The sequence below is a fragment of the Dysidea avara genome, chromosome 8, assembly GCF_963678975.1.
Source record: "Dysidea avara chromosome 8, odDysAvar1.4, whole genome shotgun sequence".
Classification (NCBI taxonomy): Eukaryota; Metazoa; Porifera; class Demospongiae; order Dictyoceratida; family Dysideidae; genus Dysidea; species Dysidea avara.
The window spans coordinates 35002991-35020900 of record NC_089279.1 but is presented as its reverse complement, the minus strand read 5'-3'; the positions used below and the strand labels follow the sequence as shown (position 1 = coordinate 35020900).

At 38.0% G+C, this 17910-nt stretch overlaps 3 protein-coding genes across 6 annotated transcripts; all 3 read left to right on the top strand.

The window, feature by feature from the left end:
• The first annotated feature begins 3034 nt into the window (after window positions 1-3034).
• LOC136264125 (uncharacterized) lies at window positions 3035-7702 on the top strand. Of its 3 annotated transcripts, XM_066058821.1 has the most exons (5): window positions 3035-4309; window positions 4570-5900; window positions 6589-6843; window positions 6917-7210; window positions 7380-7702. In XM_066058821.1, exons 2-5 carry the CDS (start codon window positions 5819-5821, stop codon window positions 7562-7564), a joined length of 816 nt encoding a protein of 271 aa, XP_065914893.1. In that variant the 5' UTR covers window positions 3035-4309; window positions 4570-5818; the 3' UTR covers window positions 7565-7702. The 3 variants fall into 3 exon arrangements, with proteins under 3 accessions (XP_065914893.1, XP_065914892.1, XP_065914894.1); XM_066058820.1 differs by having other exon boundaries at window positions 3035-5900; XM_066058822.1 differs by having other exon boundaries at window positions 3037-5876.
• A 3499-nt stretch (window positions 7703-11201) lies between these two features.
• LOC136264030 (triple QxxK/R motif-containing protein-like) lies at window positions 11202-13203 on the top strand. Of its 2 annotated transcripts, none has more exons than XM_066058707.1 (4): window positions 11202-11339; window positions 11403-11529; window positions 11582-11664; window positions 13030-13203. In XM_066058707.1, exons 2-4 carry the CDS (start codon window positions 11469-11471, stop codon window positions 13111-13113), a joined length of 228 nt encoding a protein of 75 aa, XP_065914779.1. In that variant the 5' UTR covers window positions 11202-11339; window positions 11403-11468; the 3' UTR covers window positions 13114-13203. The 2 variants fall into 2 exon arrangements, with proteins under 2 accessions (XP_065914779.1, XP_065914780.1); XM_066058708.1 differs by having other exon boundaries at window positions 11203-11339; window positions 11400-11529.
• A 132-nt stretch (window positions 13204-13335) lies between these two features.
• Window positions 13336-17714, top strand: LOC136264029 (transmembrane protein 218-like). Its single transcript, XM_066058706.1, has 4 exons — window positions 13336-13451; window positions 13687-13814; window positions 13869-13959; window positions 17455-17714. Exons 2-4 carry the CDS (start codon window positions 13720-13722, stop codon window positions 17593-17595), a joined length of 327 nt encoding a protein of 108 aa, XP_065914778.1. The 5' UTR covers window positions 13336-13451; window positions 13687-13719; the 3' UTR covers window positions 17596-17714.
• The last annotated feature ends 196 nt before the right edge of the window (window positions 17715-17910 follow it).

Below are 17910 nucleotides of genomic sequence, written 5' to 3'. Positions count from 1 at the left end.
ACACACACACACACACACACACACACACACACACACACACACACACACACACACACACACACACACACACACACACACACACACACACACCAAAACAGGTACTTATAAGGAGTTCTGCTGCTTCATATTGTTTTTTGGAAAGTAGTGAATTTGTTAGTTGTAGTGCAAGGTAGGTAAATAATTATTGTCCACAAAGAATTTTCTTCATTAACAGTACAGGCTGTGTGGAAAATTTAAAGTACATACCAGTAATACTAAGAATGCTCTAGGTGCAAAGTTCAGTTTTATACAAGGTGTGGCATTACTTGACTTCTTAATTTAGTACACATGAGATTTTCCTGGGATCCTTTAGAATAGAAATTTCTAGCTGGCTTTGTTTCAGTTTTCAACTGCTACTAAATTATGGACTTTTTGGTATGTAATTTGCTTCTCACCACAGAAGTCATGTAGCTATTATGCATTCCATTCAACAGATCATGTGCTATTGCAGTAGATTTTAAATTTCATAGTACACAAGGCTGGGTCACTGCTATAGCATACAGCCTATTACTAACTAATAGTAGTACAATGAGGGAACCCTTGTTGCTACTTGTTCTATATTGTTAGTGTTGACTACACCATTCCTTCCATTGTGAGTATTGGGTGCATGAAGTCTCTGGTGATGTGTTCTGCCTTGCGTCTGTAGTAGAACCTAGTAGTATTAAACTCTGGGACAATCTCAACGTGCAACTTATAAATGTATATCTCTGATCACACCATATGTGAAATGGTGACCTCCAAAGCTCTTTCAATGGTAAACTCAACTCACCTATAACATTGCTTCTTGACATGTCAGTTCTCAGTTGACATACACAACAGTAGAATATTGCTCCACTACACTCATCTGTGACTGAGAGTATTCTCAATGCTGCTTGTGCAGTAAGCATTGTTGTGTTAGTGATGAAGATTAAGTGTGGATAATGTTCTGTGTTCAATGAAGCATTTACTATCGGCCTGAGATCACCAGCTGCATCACATGTCCCTGTGTAAGGTTTGATAAGAACTGCTGGAGGGAAATTGATGTTCTCACACATGCTCTAGTGTTTCCTCCACCATAATTACCTGCACATGTGCTGGATACTAGTTGCAAAGAGCTTCCAGTATATCAAGAATGTTCAACATGTTTGGCCTTAACCTGTTGCTGGTGGAATTTTATTTTCCCTGGGTTTCCATATAGGGCCTCATAAACAGGCTCCTGTCTATATATATGTCTATCATGGTGAATTTCACACAATGCAAACTTCACTTCACATTTCTAGTTACATTAAGTTTGTATTGAATTGCATTTAATACAGGCCAATGATTTTGTTTAACCAATGTACCCATGTAAGTGTTACCTTCTACACTCCAAGAGTAGTGTCTGTTGAATGGACCATTGAAGTGTCTGCATACAGTGGAACGTGTTATTAATTGTTCAAATTAGGATACCAGCCAATGTAAATGTGATAGTGAGAGTGTTTATGTTTACTTTTAGGGTAATATCCATGGAAAACCCCTGGTGTAATCTGTTTATAAAGTTTCATCATCCCTTTTTCCTGTTGATGCAACCTGCTCTGCTTTTGTGTGTGTCTGTCGGTTGTTTACTCCCTGCATGCTGAGTAAGGTGTTTTTGAATTGTTGAGTACATGTAATAATGTACAAAATTCTCTGGAAATTTACAACAGATCAAACATGTACAAAACATTTATTACTCAACAAACTGTTCAACAACATGCGCCAACAATGTAAAATAGTACAACCAGATGCAAATATCTTTGTCTAGCATGAAGTGATGAAGTTACATACTTTTCTTAATGGTAGTGTTACTCTTGCAGCTAAGACATCCTCTCCCCAAAAATCAACAATTGCTGAAGTATATCAGTAATATTGCAATGAAGGCCAACTTCACAAGAATGGTGCTTCTAGTACTGCCTGCTGCACTCTCTTTATCACCTCCATTAGAACCGTTGGTTAGTGTGTAATCAGACTAAATCAGTAATAAATGCTGTTGGCTTCGGTGGAACATTAGTGTATGTCCTGTAGTAGAAGTGGTAGTTCCTGTATAATTAGTAGTAGTAATAGTAGTAGTAGTAGTAGTAGTAGTAGTAGCAGTAGCAGTAGCAGTAGCAGTAGCAGTAGCAGTAGTAGTAGTAGCAGTAGCAGTAGCAGTAGCAGTAGCAGTAGCAGTAGCAGTAGCAGTAGCAGTAGCAGTAGCAGTAGCAGTAGCAGTAGCAGTAGCAGTAGCAGTAGCAGTAGCAGTAGCAGTAGCAGTAGCAGTAGCAGCAGTAGTAGTAGTAGTAGTAGTAGTAGTAGTAGTAGTAGTAGTAGTAGTAGTAGCAGCAGTAGCAGTAGCAGTAGCAGTAGCAGTAGCAGTAGCAGTAGCAGTAGCAGCAGTAGTAGTAGTAGTAGTAGTAGTAGTAGTAGTAGTAGTAGTAGTAGCAGCAGTAGCAGTAGCAGTAGCAGTAGCAGTAGCAGTAGCAGTAGCAGTAGCAGTAGCAGTAGCAGTAGCAGTAGCAGTAGCAGTAGCAGTAGCAGTAGCAGTAGCAGTAGCAGTAGCAGTAGCAGTAGCAGTAGCAGTAGCAGTAGCAGTAGCAGTAGCAGTAGCAGTAGTAGTAGTAGCAGCAGTAGCAGTAGCAGTAGCAGTAGCAGTAGCAGTAGCAGTAGCAGTAGCAGTAGCAGTAGCAGCAGTAGTAGTAGCAGTAGTAGTAGTAGTAGCAGCAGTAGTAGCAGTAGCAGTAGCAGTAGCAGTAGCAGTAGCAGCAGTAGTAGCAGTAGCAGTAGCAGTAGCAGTAGCAGTAGCAGTAGCAGTAGCAGTAGCAGTAGCAGTAGCAGTAGCAGTAGCAGTAGCAGTAGCAGCAGTAGTAGTAGTAGTAGTAGTAGTAGTAGTAGTAGTAGTAGTAGTAGCAGCAGTAGTAGTAGTAGTAGTAGTAGTAGCAGTAGCAGTAGCAGCAGTAGTAGTAGTAGTAGTAGTAGTAGCAGTAGTAGTTAGTGATGGTTCAGTTGTTATAGTCTGTGTTGGAATTACTGATGTCTGTAAAGGAATGGCATTAAGATAAGTTACAGAACTACAGGCTTACTTTCTCTAACATTTAGTGTTATTATCTCAGTTACATGACAGGCGTGATAGCTTATAATGGCATCCTTACATTGTGTTGTGACATGTGGGATAGTGACCATCATTTCTGCAGTACGTATATTTACTGATATTAGCAGAGCTTACAGCTTAGGTACAGTTTTGTGCATTTATCTGAGCAAGCAGTTCTGGTTGTGGATTTGCGGTGATATGACAAATTCCAGAATAACTTGTGCTGAGAGAAGCTGGAGGGAAATACATTTCAACCGTGCCAGAAAATATTAAAATAGTAGCCAAGGGTGACAAAGGTAGCAAGTTACAATTTTTCACTCCGAAGCAACAGTGCGGAGACTGCTCAGTATTGTTGCACCTTCACCAGCAATGATAACTCCCAGCATCATGAAGTTCAAGTGCTGAAATTTGAAAATGATACAATCCTTCTTGTTATTATTATTATTATCTACTTTACCAATTAAGCACTGGAGGGTGTACACAGAAGGCAGAGCCTGTTTGAGGTATTCTTGTACGACCTCATACTGATGAGCGGACTCATTGAAATGCTCATACACGTAACATATTGTTACAGCAAATACAAGCTGTGTTGGTGTACGTAGGTACTATAAGTACTGTACATAGATTTTAACGTTATTATATTATAATAATATATACAACAAGTTTGTACATATTACTACCGTGCATCAAATTATCGTTTTTAAGTAGCATACCTACACTGACAACAGAAAAATGATAAACTAAATGCTCATCTCTTCAAACAGAGGTGCACAGGACTATATATCTACTAACAAATTTTTGAATGAGATTTTATGTGGCTTCTGGAGTTTTTAATGTCTTGCATGTAGGAGTTCACCTTTCAGTTGCCAGCTCTGTTAGCCATGACCTACATTTAAATGCAAGGGAAAAGAACACACTGGAGCTACCCTGTAACTACCAAAAGTAGTGAAGGAGTATGTACGTAATTTGATTATATCGATTACGTGTGTACACAACAAGTTGCATGCTTTGTAAGTGATTGTTGTCATCATTTCTCTTTGCTAAGTCACTGCAATAGTAAGTATGTTTTGTTACCAGATATATTAATGCTAGTAATTACAATGGTTTTGTCCCAGTAGACCACCAGTACTTCATACAGTTGATTTCCACTTGGCTGTGCAGTTGTTTTCCATTGTCAACAAACCAGATATTGACACTGCCCAAGCAGTAAGATTTGTTTAACATGCATCACCCAACTATGTAGATATTTAGAACCCAAACATTCCTGTAGCAGCCTTGCATTGATAGCACTTTATGTACATTTTTCAAACACTTATATAGGTACATGTAACAGAATTTTATGCACGTAACATGATAATATGGTAACCATGTCAAAATTAAATAGTTTTCTCCACATCTTCAGCATCAGCATTATGTTCTACTCACTGCAGATAAAATGTTAGCACCTCTTTTCCTTGCATAATCAGATCATCGATGTGCAACAGATGGTAGAGATCCATCCTCTGCAGGGGCGGATCCAGAGTTTGGAAAGACGGGGGGCACCTTGCTGAAAAACAGTTGAAGACCAAAAAGAAAAAAAAAAAAGGTCACAACAATAATAGCTAGTGATCCTTTACCAAATATATCATGTCTGTTATGTAAAATAAAATCCTATTTATAGCTTCATAGGTAAGCTACACTGCCTCATGAACATTGTGACTGCTTTATTAGAGTAATTGACTGCTCTATTAGAGTATCTCGATCTTGTATGCAATTTCTTGAAGGGGGCATTTGCCCCAAATGCCCCATCCTGGATCTGCCATTGTTCTGTAATGTTACAACTTACTTTGAACAACTCTGACAATCTTTTGTCATTCTGACTGCAGATAGCTGTCCATTCAACTTATCAGCATCATTTGTTGTTATAGTATAGTTGCTTGAACTAAGCCAAGTCTCATCCTCCTTTCCTTCCAAGAATGCCATCAGATGTTCATTGGGATTGTCTCCTTCCCAATGTAACATTGGGACAGGGTGGACGAAGTGTGATAATCCCAACTTTCTCAAACTAGGTGAAGCCATCTAAGCCAATCCTAACTGTGTCCATCCCATACCATTGTACCACTGGGACCTGGTGGAGGAACTATCCTAACAAGTCTCACCAAGGAAGAACCAATCCTCAGTATCACTATCCATCTCATCCCACTGTCCATCTTGCTCCAGTGGTACAATGGTATGGGGGTTAGGATTGGTTCTACCTTGGTTGGGACTGTTGGAATTATAACAACTCATCCACCCTGTCCCAATGGTACAGTGTGATTGAGTGAATCTCAATAAACATTTGATGGCATTCTTATGTAATCCTCTTTTTCATCATGAAGGTCAGTGTAACATATTAGTAGTAAAGTTGTGTATGGTGTGGTAGTGAAGAGAAGGGGAACAATCAACAACACTATACCATACTTGTATAAACATGTTAGCATCAGACGTTATTGGCAATTATTAAGTGGAATACAATGCGGAGAGACCCTACCACATATCCAATAACTTAATCACTATGTCAGAATATAAAGGCTGCACTGTGCCAGTAAGAGATTACACTGTTGTACAGTGCTGAACTGAGTTGTCTAGAACACAAAACACCTCTGAGATTAGAAGCGAATACACTAGCTGAAATATTGTTAGGAGAATTGAATTACGCAAGTTGTCTACTATGAAAATGCTCTAAGACTAGGAGAGATGATGCTTCTCATTGTCATTATTATATTATTAGCTTTACAAGCTACCATCACTGAAGGTGAGAAACTGACAGTGAAGCAGTGTAGGTTAAGTTCATTATGTATTATGTTATCTGTATATACTACAGTGCTACACCAATAGGGTATTACAATTTGTATTAAACTATGCACATACGTATATTTCACACCATTACATTCTTGGTAATAGCATTCCTATGTTAGTGTGATGTGTGGCTATAGACAGCTCACATATGAAATAATTTATGTGCATTACAAATTACAACTGTTGCTAGTCAGCCTTACATGACAGATTTCAATAGTACACAATAGGACAAATACTCCTGGTTTGCTATATACCTAAAGTTGTCACTATGATTAGGTTTAAAAGAAATAATTATTGGAAATGAGTAAGCAAGCACAGTATTAAGTTTTGGTGGATTAGTCATGAATTTTAAGTCTTTTGACATACAAGCAACTAACCTAGTAAAACATCTAACTACATGTCCTTCTAGTTCTATATATAATATATATTTATCCATTGAGAATGGCTATAGCCTTCGCCTTCTGCTCTCACATGCAACAGTTATTAAGCATTTTGTAACACACATTTGATAAGCCGTTCACCCACATAGAGTATACCATTACAGTATCAGTATACCATCTCAACTTTAACTTATATAACTGAACACTGTAAATGACTGCTCTATTAGAGTAGTCAACAATTTATATAATTATTATGTATTATATAGAAAACTGTAAATTAATTTGCAGCAACAAGTTGTGCTCCAGATATTCAAAGTGCTCGAGTATTCCAGAGAGTTGTTGGTAGACCACTGTCCCTCCCATGTCCTCTACATCATTGTAATGGGGAACAAGTGTTGGAACACTACAACATGACAACACAGAAATATGACATCATCAATGATGGACCTCACCACCTGATTGGTTACAATGATGAGGAAAGCCATAGATGCTGGCAGAGATGCAACACAACTGACCAAAAATATTGTTACTTCACTATACAAGGTAATGGATTCTCCAATACATTTCCTTATATGGTACAATGGTAGTGTGTGTATCTATGTACATATATTCCTAGTAATACCAGTGATAGCAGAAGTAAAGATCAAGTTCCCTCCAGCAGTTCTTAACAAACCTTACATAGGGACATGTGATGCAGCTGGTGATCCCAGGCCAATAGTGAATGCTTCACTGAACACAGAACATTGTCCACACTCAATCTTCATCACTAACACAACAGTGTATACTACACAGGCAGCATTGAGAATATCATCAGTCACAGATGAGTGTAGAGGAGCAATATTATACTGTTGTGTATGTCAACTGGAGACATGTCAAGAAGTGACGATGGAGCTCAATGTCATTACTGAAGGTAAATCAACTACTCATTGTGGTCACCACTATTATTCACATTAATGCAGACAGACAGACAGACAGGGGGAAATACAACATGTACACATGTACACACACATGCCATACTTACACGTACACGCATTTATAAATTGTAGAACTATTTATAATATCCGCACTTTATTCTACAGACACACATCCAGTGCAGGCCTCAGACAAAAATGAGGCTCCAACCATTACAATTACTTCAGCCAGCAGTGGAGCAGAGAGCAACTTCAAGAAATATGGGATGACAAAGATGTTCAAGTGGTCAGAGTGGATGATAACAATATGGTGGACCCTCAAGTCCATAGATACATTGTTACAGTTTTGTTAATTTATTTTTTGAGTTAAGTAGTATTCCCACATGAATAGTACAAGCATGTAGATGTGAAGTGTGTCTGTAGCATTGCAAAATTTGTACTGAAGTATGTAAATTTTTGTTTCACCCATGAAAGTGTATGTGGTGTGACAATTGCCAACTATAATGTCCTCTCCCTTTTGGATCAATTAAAACTCATACAAGATCAAGATAATGAATGTACTGTGAACACTGAACAGTCACCACATGAATTCAACAAAACCAAAATTCACGTATATACAGACATAGCAATGCAGTACTGAGTTCCGTGCAGACAGCCTGACAGCTCATTTGTGAATTCCCAACAAAATACTTTTAAAAAACTGACATAGAGTACATACAAAGGAGACTATAACTAGAAAAAGATTACAAAAATAATTTACTTGTGACTGAGTGATACTGACAAATATGCACAATAAGTGATAATTTTGATTTGTATACAAACTTGTCGTCAGATTGAGTTGTAATGATATTACAGTATTGCAAATTGATGGGATAGACAGCAATTACATACCATATGCATCTACATGACAGACACAATCAATCAGATTCCGTGGTGTTGTTTAAACATGTTGTACAACTGTTGTGTCCACATGGCTCCAATATCAGTTTAGATGTATAGTGGTTGCAAAATTGACAATAACTCAAGATCAACCGGTAGCCAACCTGTTAAGAGCTATATGGTACATTATGACAGTGTCAAGAATGATTCTGTGTGATACACCAGGGCCTGAACAAAGGTCACAGTTGCTACTTAAAGCTTCATCACCATGGATACTGGCATGTCCACAAAGCCATGTGCTTCCTTCAGGCAATTTCCATTGGCACAAATTTGGTATATAGTAACCAAGTAGGTATACTCAGACAATATGCACCAGGTGCTTATTGATATTCACTGGCTGTAATTGGTCTAGTGAAATTACAACACATAACCTGTTCAGTAGCACAGCATACAGTGTCCGTAGTATAAACATCATGGTTTTAACTCTGTTTGGTGACAATCAGCCATTGTTGCTAAGGACAATAGCACTGAGCAGTGAGTGTACCTGTGCCATAGCCAGTTGCACTTCATACGTACTGTAGTATAATCCCAACACTACCATAATAAAGTATGAGTATCTATGGAAACAGCTGCCACCATGGTCATACTGCACATGCTACTACTACATTCCAGTAGAAATGGTAATGGGTCATAATATCACTAGACTGATTATAGCCAGTGCTTTTAACCAAGCAGCTAACATGTATGATCTGGCAATGCAAAACATTATCTTTTAGGTAGAAGGTACGTAGGGGATAAGTAAGAGTATTCTCTGCACACTTGTAAAATGCTGAACCCTTACTGTACTATAACACAAACAAACCAATGACAAAATATAGAGCACTAGAATATACACAAAATATACACTGTCCGTTTCACCACCAACTTTGTAGTAGTGGGGGAGGGTATTTCACTACCAGATTCACCACCAGTTCATTTCACCACCACCACCACCACAAAATTTCACCACCAGCTTTGTACAATACCATATGGAGGGAAACTTTGGAAATCAAGCAGAATAATTTTATTTGGCAAAATGTTAGCAAAGCACGTGCCTGTATTTAATTCTATACTAAGGCATACACACCCACTACATGTATTATAACTACAGAGCATTATGTGGTAATTGACATTCTGGAATAGTGTACTAACCAATTTTTAGTACATCACAGGGGAGCTTATTAAATTTTAAGGGACTAGGCATGTAATTTAGTAATTCAATTTGATTGACACAATTAGATAAGGTGATTAAGGGAGTTTTTTTTCCATCAGTGCACACACCATGCTGGTTAGGGGAGTCTGGGGAATACCCTCCCCCATCACTACAATTGAAAAATTCTAAAATAGCTAAGTTTGGATCTGGAGGCAACTATTGGACTGTAAAAAACAGATTAGATCCAGAGACAATTTTACCAATTTTTATGAAAAATTCTATAAAAATTGATCTCAGTCAACTCTTAAGCCTTCATTTTAATCAAGGCTTAAGAGTTAACTGTAACCGTAAAATGTCAAATATCACAGGATTGAATTTGGAAGCAATATGTATCAAACATTAGAAAAGTTTTTGAAAGATTGGTAGACATGGATATCATTCTGGGGGTTTGGGGGCATATATGCACCCAGGAAAATTTCAGGTCTGTACACTCTAAGGTATGATTTTACTGTGTTGGTACATGTAGATCATGTGAACAGAAACTGACTACAAAATGTGACTGTTCTATTAGGGTAGTTGACTGCTCTTGTAAATCAATGCAAATTTCCCTGAACGTACTTGACCAATTTTTGTAAGCCTCAGAAACCCCCTGGATATCTTCCCCTTAGCTAGTTGGCAGGGTAAACTTCTGACCACGAAATTCCAAGACCAGTTTTGCAAAATCTTCTCCAATTCATGTCCATTCAGTTGATTCACATATTGAGTTGACAACTGAGTGTACTAAAATGCACTTTTTTTTCCACGGCTAACCCTTGCATACCACCACCCCCAGCACTGGTTGTCAAGTGCTGGAAAGCTGGATAATACCTGTGACTATATTATTATTAGGAGGGCAATAACATTAAGCCTGTCCTCAGAATAGGCCAGATCGATGCTAGCAAATGTAGGGCGATGTGCAGTAGAACGATGACCCCTCAAACACATAATGGCTGATCTTACTAGAGAGAAGCAAGAGTGATTTGCTGGGCAGTTGTATGGGGCAGTTAGTCCAGGGAGTGAAGAAACAGAGTTGCCAAATGATTGCTCCAAATGTAAAAAAAAATATGTTCATAAATTCAATGGTCACTCTCTGAAAACAGCATGTACCAAGCCCACACATTATAAATAGGTGGATCTGTGTGTTGGTAGGGAACTGAAGAGCAAAAAAAAGGTTGTAGTCTGCTCACAACGCTGGTAGACCTCAATAGCTATTCACTGATATTGTGGTAAAATCAAGGTAAAATCACTATAGCAACTGAGATTGCCAAACAAGACAAAATATTTAATGAATTTCATAATAAGGAATTTTAAACTGTTGCCCCTAGCAACCTGAATTTTACATTATTTTGTAGGTGTGAATGTCAAAAGTAACGCCTCCAATTTTTGAAAGGATAGCATATATAGGTGATGAGATATGACATTTTAAAGTTTGCAGTTTTCCCATACATTATCTATGGTAGGGGGTAACAGTTGCCCCTTCTGGGCAATCACATGGATAATGCATGGGAAAACCACAAATTTCAAAATGTCGTATCTCACGATCTATATACTCTATTATTTTAAAATTTGGAGAGGTTAATTGTGAGATTCATACCTACAAATAACGCTAAATTGAGAAATGACATTAATTGGATTTGCTGTTTTCCCACACATTTAATATTTGTGAGATTGCCCAGAAGGGGCAACTGTTACTCCCTCTCATAGACAATGTATGGAAAAACGACAAACTTTAAATTATATTTCATGATCTATATATGCTATTCTTTTAAAATTTGGAGATGTTATTATAGACATTTATCCCTACAAATAATGTAAAATCCAGGTTGCTAGGGGCAATTTTTGTTATTATGAAATTCATCCATTAGCGCGGGCCCGGCATGCGCTTATACTATCTAAGCGCCGTGGCGGAGAAAAAGTGGTCTGGCTACCCAAGACTATTGCGAGGACTATTGTGCTACTGTGATCTCCGTTGTGATCGTTACATTTGCTTGTTGCAATAATTGTGCCTACTTTGTGTGGTAAGTTGATTTTTAAATAAGCTGCACGTGCATAAAAGTACCTCGCATGTACCGGCATAGCAGCAGTACGAGCAGCAGCAGATATTGGCATGACAAAGAAGTTTTGTTAGACTACCTACAGTTTCCAAGATGCCAAGGAAGAATGATATACATGGTGCAAGTGAAATTGATCACTATAGGAAGAGATTAGGTGTGTGTCAGCTGTAGTTACTAGGTGATGTTGTTATGGCAATATGGTGTAGGGAAGAATGAAGCTAAACGGAACAAGTCACACATGAAGGCTGAGAAACGACGTAAAGAAATTGCAGAATCGTCCTCATATCGGGTCAGTACATACGACATGATATTTGATAATTACAGTGTGTTACATGACATTCTCCTCTTTCGGAAGTAGCGTTGTGTATAGAGTTCTTTCAAAATCATCCAAGACGCACATATTTATGGGTCATGTGGATTGCCACGAGAATTTATAAGGCATAACAGAAATTGTGTGAAAATACTAGTTTGCTGTACAGCCTAGAGGCTGTTTAAAGCTGAAGCAAAGATTAGAAGTTATTTAGTAGGGCTATCTAGTGGTATATTTTGAATAAAAAAGTCGAAAAATTAAGTTGTTTGTTTGTTGTTTTTTTGCTAAGATGTTTTAGGCTGAATGCATGATTCACTCTACAAGCCACAGTTTATAAGCTGGAGCCATCAGACTCCCTACATGATCCTGAACTGTATTGTCTGTTCATTAGCCATTTTGTACAGGTAGTTTTTGAAATGTTAATAGAACTCTCAACACGCTTAGTAGTCCATAAATTATTATGACTATCACATTACGTAACGATAATCTGAAAAGATACACGTTCTTGGATTTTTGAAAGACCTCTGTTCTCAAAATTTGTTAAGAATTGTTTTACTAGTATTGTATTGTTCATGTAGATCTTAACTGTTGTGTTCTCCTTTTGTGCATCACTTCTTCCTTTTGTGTAAAAACATGTGAAATGTGATCAATGCATAGACCATGCATGTCCAGATAACAATGCTTGAATGATTGTATCAAGAGATAGTCACTTTTGTATTGCTTGTATGTTGAGGCACTTGTGACTGGGTTCAAAATTAAAGGCTTTATATTAGACATTAATTGATCAAGACAGCTTTATAGGTGAAACTTTTGTAGGCCAAATTTATTGATCACAGTTGAAGCTTGAGGTTGAAGCTAGATAGATCGAGCCATAGGTTTATAAATCTGAGGTTTATAAATCTATGGTGTAACAGTACAGAAGTGACTGCATGCTTTGCTGATTTGATTTGATTTGATTTATATATTTAACCTCCAAACAATCGGCTACAGCCGTTCTTCCTTGCTCAATGTCAACCCCCTCCTCCCACTCTTGGGGGGGTCCCCATGCACCTACTGAGATTTGACATCTACACTTGTCCCACCCCTTGGGCTTTTGACGGCAGCAGTTTGCTGAACCAAAATTAATAGGTAAATCAAACCCCCTATAGAAATTATTGAGGTGGGGACCTATATAGTGGGGTCTTGACAAGCTTCTTAGCCCCAGTACTGGAGAATTTGACACTAGACTTTGTCAAATTCCCTGTATTCCCTCGCCCTACCCAAGGGTGGGGGGTGGGGCATGACATTGATAGGTACATAACATGTTCTAGGTGATAATGTTACATTGTTTCTCTTCCTATATAGGAAATGCTGCTCGTTGTGCTAGCTGTGCTGGGGGTACTTGCTGTAGTGTGTATTCTAGCATTCGTATTTTTGTATGGGACTTGAGCAAGCCTAGATCAGTCACTCCAAAACTTGTATCGTAATCAATTTATTGTTTATGTTTTGATACTTTTATGAAAGTATAAATTTAAAGTAGTAATGACTACAGTCAATCAACATCAAAATTAATATTGATCTGGCCTACTCCGAGGGTTGCTTGGAGTCTGGTGGCCTTGTTTGATTGCTGGTATTTCCAGCTGTCCAGCACTTTACCACCTAGTGCTGGGGGTGGTGGCAAGGGCAGTCCATCTAGCCGGGGAAACAGTGATTACTCAATTAGAGTATTTGATATATTTCATTTAACGCTCACCTTCGTTCCAGTGATCAAGGCAGCGAATTTGGTGGTAAGTCATTTGTTTGTTTAAGCGTGTCAAAAGATGTCGTGATTGCTAGCGTAATATATGCTGTTAGGCTTACGTTGCATCCTAGGCGCCGCGAGACCAGTTGCGTCTCCGCAGCAGTCTCACGTAGACTGCAGCCCTGTGCTCAGAATTTCATCTATCTATGTATCAACGACTTCATGTTGTAAATTTGATATATGTAATGTGTGCTAATTCTTCCTCGGTTTCTCATCACTAGTGAATTAAGTGATGTAGCTGAGTAGACCATGTAATGGCGGCTATCGGTACAGGAGTGATCATACTGATAGTAATATGGCTGATCACTATAATAGTGACTCTACTACTGCTAGCCATACCAAAGGCAAGGTGAGAGGTGGAGCTATCACAAAACACTCTAATAGAACATACGCCTTGTTACAGGTATGCTTCCCCTCTGGTGGTACTGGTCAGTGTCATTGTCACCGTGGTGTTGTTGGTGTACCCTCGAGGTGAAAATCCTGAGACCCAAGAGGTAACCATTTGATTTACACTGTCTGCCCCAAGATACCGTATTTGACTGGTTATTATCTATGGCTCAGATAGTAGCCACTCCACAGCCTAGAATTATTGTCATAAGAGCCACAGCTTGTATCTGAATGATAATAATGATTATACTGATGCAATTGCTGTTATGACATGTTTTAAACAGAATCCAGGCAAAGTGATAGTATTGACGATTGATTAAGCAAGGCCATTCACTTGTGAATCCATATAAATGCTGCTGGTTGCTACCTTACAAGTCCACAGTAGCCACCTTCGCATAGTAACCACAGGGTTTTCCTTGCTGATACTGCAGTTATTAACCAGTCAAATATGGTATATGGTTTGATTAAACGTTTCCAAAAGGGTCTAGTGTGCCTACAGTATTTTCAGTGTATATTTTCAAGAGAGAATCACATACCTGTAGATCTGTGGCTTCAGTCAAAGTCCTGACTTCACTGAATTAACTTATAGAGCCTTTCCCAGTATTTGACTTGAGAGTTAGTGATGACTTTATTCTTTTGATTGCATAGGTTTCAAATGACCATTGACTTGTCATCAATTTAGTGACTTAAAGTTTGAGTTGATTGTGGTCACAGAATGTTCAGTGTGTGCCTGTGTGTCACCCCATACATTTAATTTAATCACTTTATAAAATCATGTACAAAACTGCAATTAAAGTGTGGGGTGGCTGACTAACAGGGTCTACCTGTGACTTGTACTGGTAGCTTGCATTTTGTCCAACTACATTCAAGAGGTAAAATTTAATACAATTCATGGAGGCTTAAAGGTTGTCGGGGGAAAAGTTTGAAGTGAATCGAAGTATCATATCTTATGTACTTATCTATCGGATACTGATTACCACTGCAAGATTTGGGATTTCTCAGACAAAGGCATAAGCACCAAATTCCTGGGCCACGTACTGTAATTTCTAACTGACAAGTGTCACGTAGAAAATGGCTGGAATTGACTAATCTGTTAATGGTCTCATACTGTATAGCCTAAATATTTTGAGGGGGGAAATTTTTGTGGTTTTGGGGGTTATCAGCGAAAATTGTAGCCTTAGACCTACATACATTTTGGAAGTGTTTGCAAATCCGCAAAAATTTTACATTGCCTAATCTCAAAAGTTCATTATAGTAGAGAGGGCTTAGCAGGATGCAGTTTCACAATCTATTTGTGTATGTCTCTTTCTCCTCAGCTTAGCGGTAGTTCGTTCATGTTTAACTTCCATTACTATCAAGATAACTGTCCCTCGTGCTTTCATGTTACAGTAGTTTCATGTCCATCTGGGTATCGATAACATCTTTATAAGAGCCGTGTGTCACAACAGATGGTGGTGCTTGTCTGTGGGATTGTAGGTGGTTGGTGCTTGTATACATCTCTCCCTGTCTACTATTTTATGAACACATGTCACTTAGTATTATACGGTGAAACTGGTCACCTTCAGCCCAGAATTCTTTGCCTTAATATGAGCTGAATCAGCATATGACTTTCTCACTTGGAAATTTGACATTGGCCTTTATAGAGAGGTGGTCTTTCTATACTGCTAAAACAGGTTTATTGTATTCATCTTACTGCAATGATGATGTTAAAACAGGCAGGGAATATTGTGCCTACTCCTCTGGTGTCCATAGACTTCCCACATAATAGAAGTTTAGTTGTAATAGAAAGGAACACATCATTCTGTTAAAAAGCCTTTCCATTAAAACATCACTACAAAAATGGCGACCTCTATTTGGGATGTTTTCAAGTACTGGTAGTATTGGGTGATAAATGAAGATTGATCATTTGTGTAATCCGAGGAGAAAATATCGAGCTACAACTAAAGGTATAAGGCAATGAAATTAAATCATTTATGTGAGTTGTGAAAATTTCAGCTGGTGTTGTAAGTTGAGGAAAATTAACATTCCTTTATTTATGTCATAACCATATCTAGTTGCTTTGCTTTCTATCAACAGTTTAAATACTCATGAAAATTTGACGTCATAGGAAACAACACTTGAAAATATAGGAGTCCCCCAATTAGAGCATCTGTGTGACATCATTATGGAAATTCTCATTGATAATGTATGGCCACTATGGTGATTACCATTTGTCAACCTGTTCTGTCACCAGAAACGTGATCTATCAAAATGGTGGTGACGTAATTTGGTACATTTCAAAGTTGATGGATTATGTTTCTCTGTTAGTGCTTTACGGTTACCTCTATTAGTGTATATGATGCTTGAATACACAACAGTGAAAGCACTGAATAGGCTTGTTTATAAAATAATAAGTCACTCAAAATATCATATGGCAAGAGGAACAAAATGTTCAGTCTTCACACAAAAATTTCTACAGTTATATGTGTAAACGATAAAAGTGATCCTTATACTGGTAATGTAAATATTAATATTAAGGATAGGTACGCAAGGTTGATGATATTGTTGGCTGTGTGCATTGATTTTAGTATTAGAGTTGGTGATAATATTGTGAAAGTACATGTACGATGGCCTCCATTTGTACCTGGGTATTTTACTGGCATAATACAAAGTGTTCAACATAATTCTAGCGTGGTAGGCAGAATCCTTTTCTATGCTGGAACTTCATCCTGAGGCAATAGATAAGTTGGAATGCTGTAGTGTAACAGTCAACACAGTAGGCCCTTAAACATCGCGTTTCCATACCCTCAAAATTTTTAAAAAAGGCTCTTCTATTAGAGTATTTTGCAAATGAATGTTCTATTAGAGTATTTGAACTTTGAACAGCGCATTGTATATATGGGTTTAAATTATCCAAGCAATTCAATTATCTGCACACTATTATTGCCTGGGATCACTATGGTTTGGGTAACAGCTGGTCTACTGTAATGGTAATAGAGCATTTAAGGTTTTGAATGGTCTGGCTGTTTTAAGAGTTTCAGTTTTACTGTGCAAGCACCATTGTCTTAGTGTAGCTCTTCTCTAACCAAAATAGTAGAACCAGAAGATTGGCCTTTTTCCACAACAATGTCACAAACACAATATGGCCACAATGTTCGGGGGACTATTATACAAGAGATATATTTTAAACATGTAACATTACAATTTCAGTACAATAACCAGATTTTGAACAATTTTTATAGTGAATGGATACTATAGCAGACCCCCACTTATCCAACCCTCATATATCCATAACCTTGTTTATCCGATATAGGAAATGACTGTTCTATTAGAGTATTTTGAGTACGGGTGTATGTCCTATTAGAGTATTTCAACAGAGCTCTGTATATAAATGTATGGGCTCAAAGCACTTCACTTATCTAAACACTTTTACCATTACTTGAGACTCTATTAGGGTTTGGATAAGAAAGGCTCACTGTAACTTCATGGACACCTGTATATTAGTCCCTCAATATCATGGTGCTGATGATGTCAAGTTTATTCTAGCTAATCTGTTTGTGCTTCTCTAACATACAGTAAAACCCATGTCAATCCTATTATGTGTTATCATTGTGTTATTACAGGAGATTGACACAATTTACTTTGGTCGCCTGACTCTGCTGATTGCCATGGCAGTGTTTCTACTAGGAGGACTAGGATGTGTGACAGTGTTCCACTGGATGACTCCAATACATGCTACTAGCCATAAGATAAACTACCAATAATGATATCCTGTATGGCATAATATCACTTGTAATGGGTAGACTGTCAGTTATCTAAATCTCATACTAAAACTCTATATATGTTGCATGCACTGTTTTGAGAAAATGTCATAAAATTTTTTCACGGATTTCATTGAATAATGTGCAGCTGTCAACTGTTTTGCCAAGTATGAAACTAATCTCAAACAAACTTTGATACAGAGGTCTATGGCATCTTCAGTGGAGAGGTTCTGTCAGCTATGCTACACTGCTTCAGTAGGCATTGTGTGCCAGCTAGACATACTAAAGAATTTTATCATGCATGTAATCGAGGAACTT

What these genes read in the sequence shown, in the direction of transcription:
- LOC136264125 (XM_066058821.1), top strand. Translation starts at nt 5,819, where the DNA reads ATGATGCTTCTCATTGTCATTATTATATTATTAGCTTTACAAGCTACC. An exon ending in TTGTTACTTCACTATACAAG is followed by an intron (nt 6,844 to 6,916) that starts GTAATGGATTCT and finishes ATATATTCCTAG; the next exon opens with TAATACCAGTGATAGCAGAA. An exon ending in GCTCAATGTCATTACTGAAG is followed by an intron (nt 7,211 to 7,379) that starts GTAAATCAACTA and finishes TTTATTCTACAG; the next exon opens with ACACACATCCAGTGCAGGCC.
- LOC136264030 (XM_066058707.1), top strand. Translation starts at nt 11,469, where the DNA reads ATGCCAAGGAAGAATGATATACATGGTGCAAGTGAAATTGATCACTAT. An exon ending in TCACTATAGGAAGAGATTAG is followed by an intron (nt 11,530 to 11,581) that starts GTGTGTGTCAGC and finishes AATATGGTGTAG; the next exon opens with GGAAGAATGAAGCTAAACGG. An exon ending in CAGAATCGTCCTCATATCGG is followed by an intron (nt 11,665 to 13,029) that starts GTCAGTACATAC and finishes CTTCCTATATAG; the next exon opens with GAAATGCTGCTCGTTGTGCT.
- LOC136264029 (XM_066058706.1), top strand. Translation starts at nt 13,720, where the DNA reads ATGGCGGCTATCGGTACAGGAGTGATCATACTGATAGTAATATGGCTG. An exon ending in CTAGCCATACCAAAGGCAAG is followed by an intron (nt 13,815 to 13,868) that starts GTGAGAGGTGGA and finishes GCCTTGTTACAG; the next exon opens with GTATGCTTCCCCTCTGGTGG. An exon ending in AAAATCCTGAGACCCAAGAG is followed by an intron (nt 13,960 to 17,454) that starts GTAACCATTTGA and finishes GTGTTATTACAG; the next exon opens with GAGATTGACACAATTTACTT.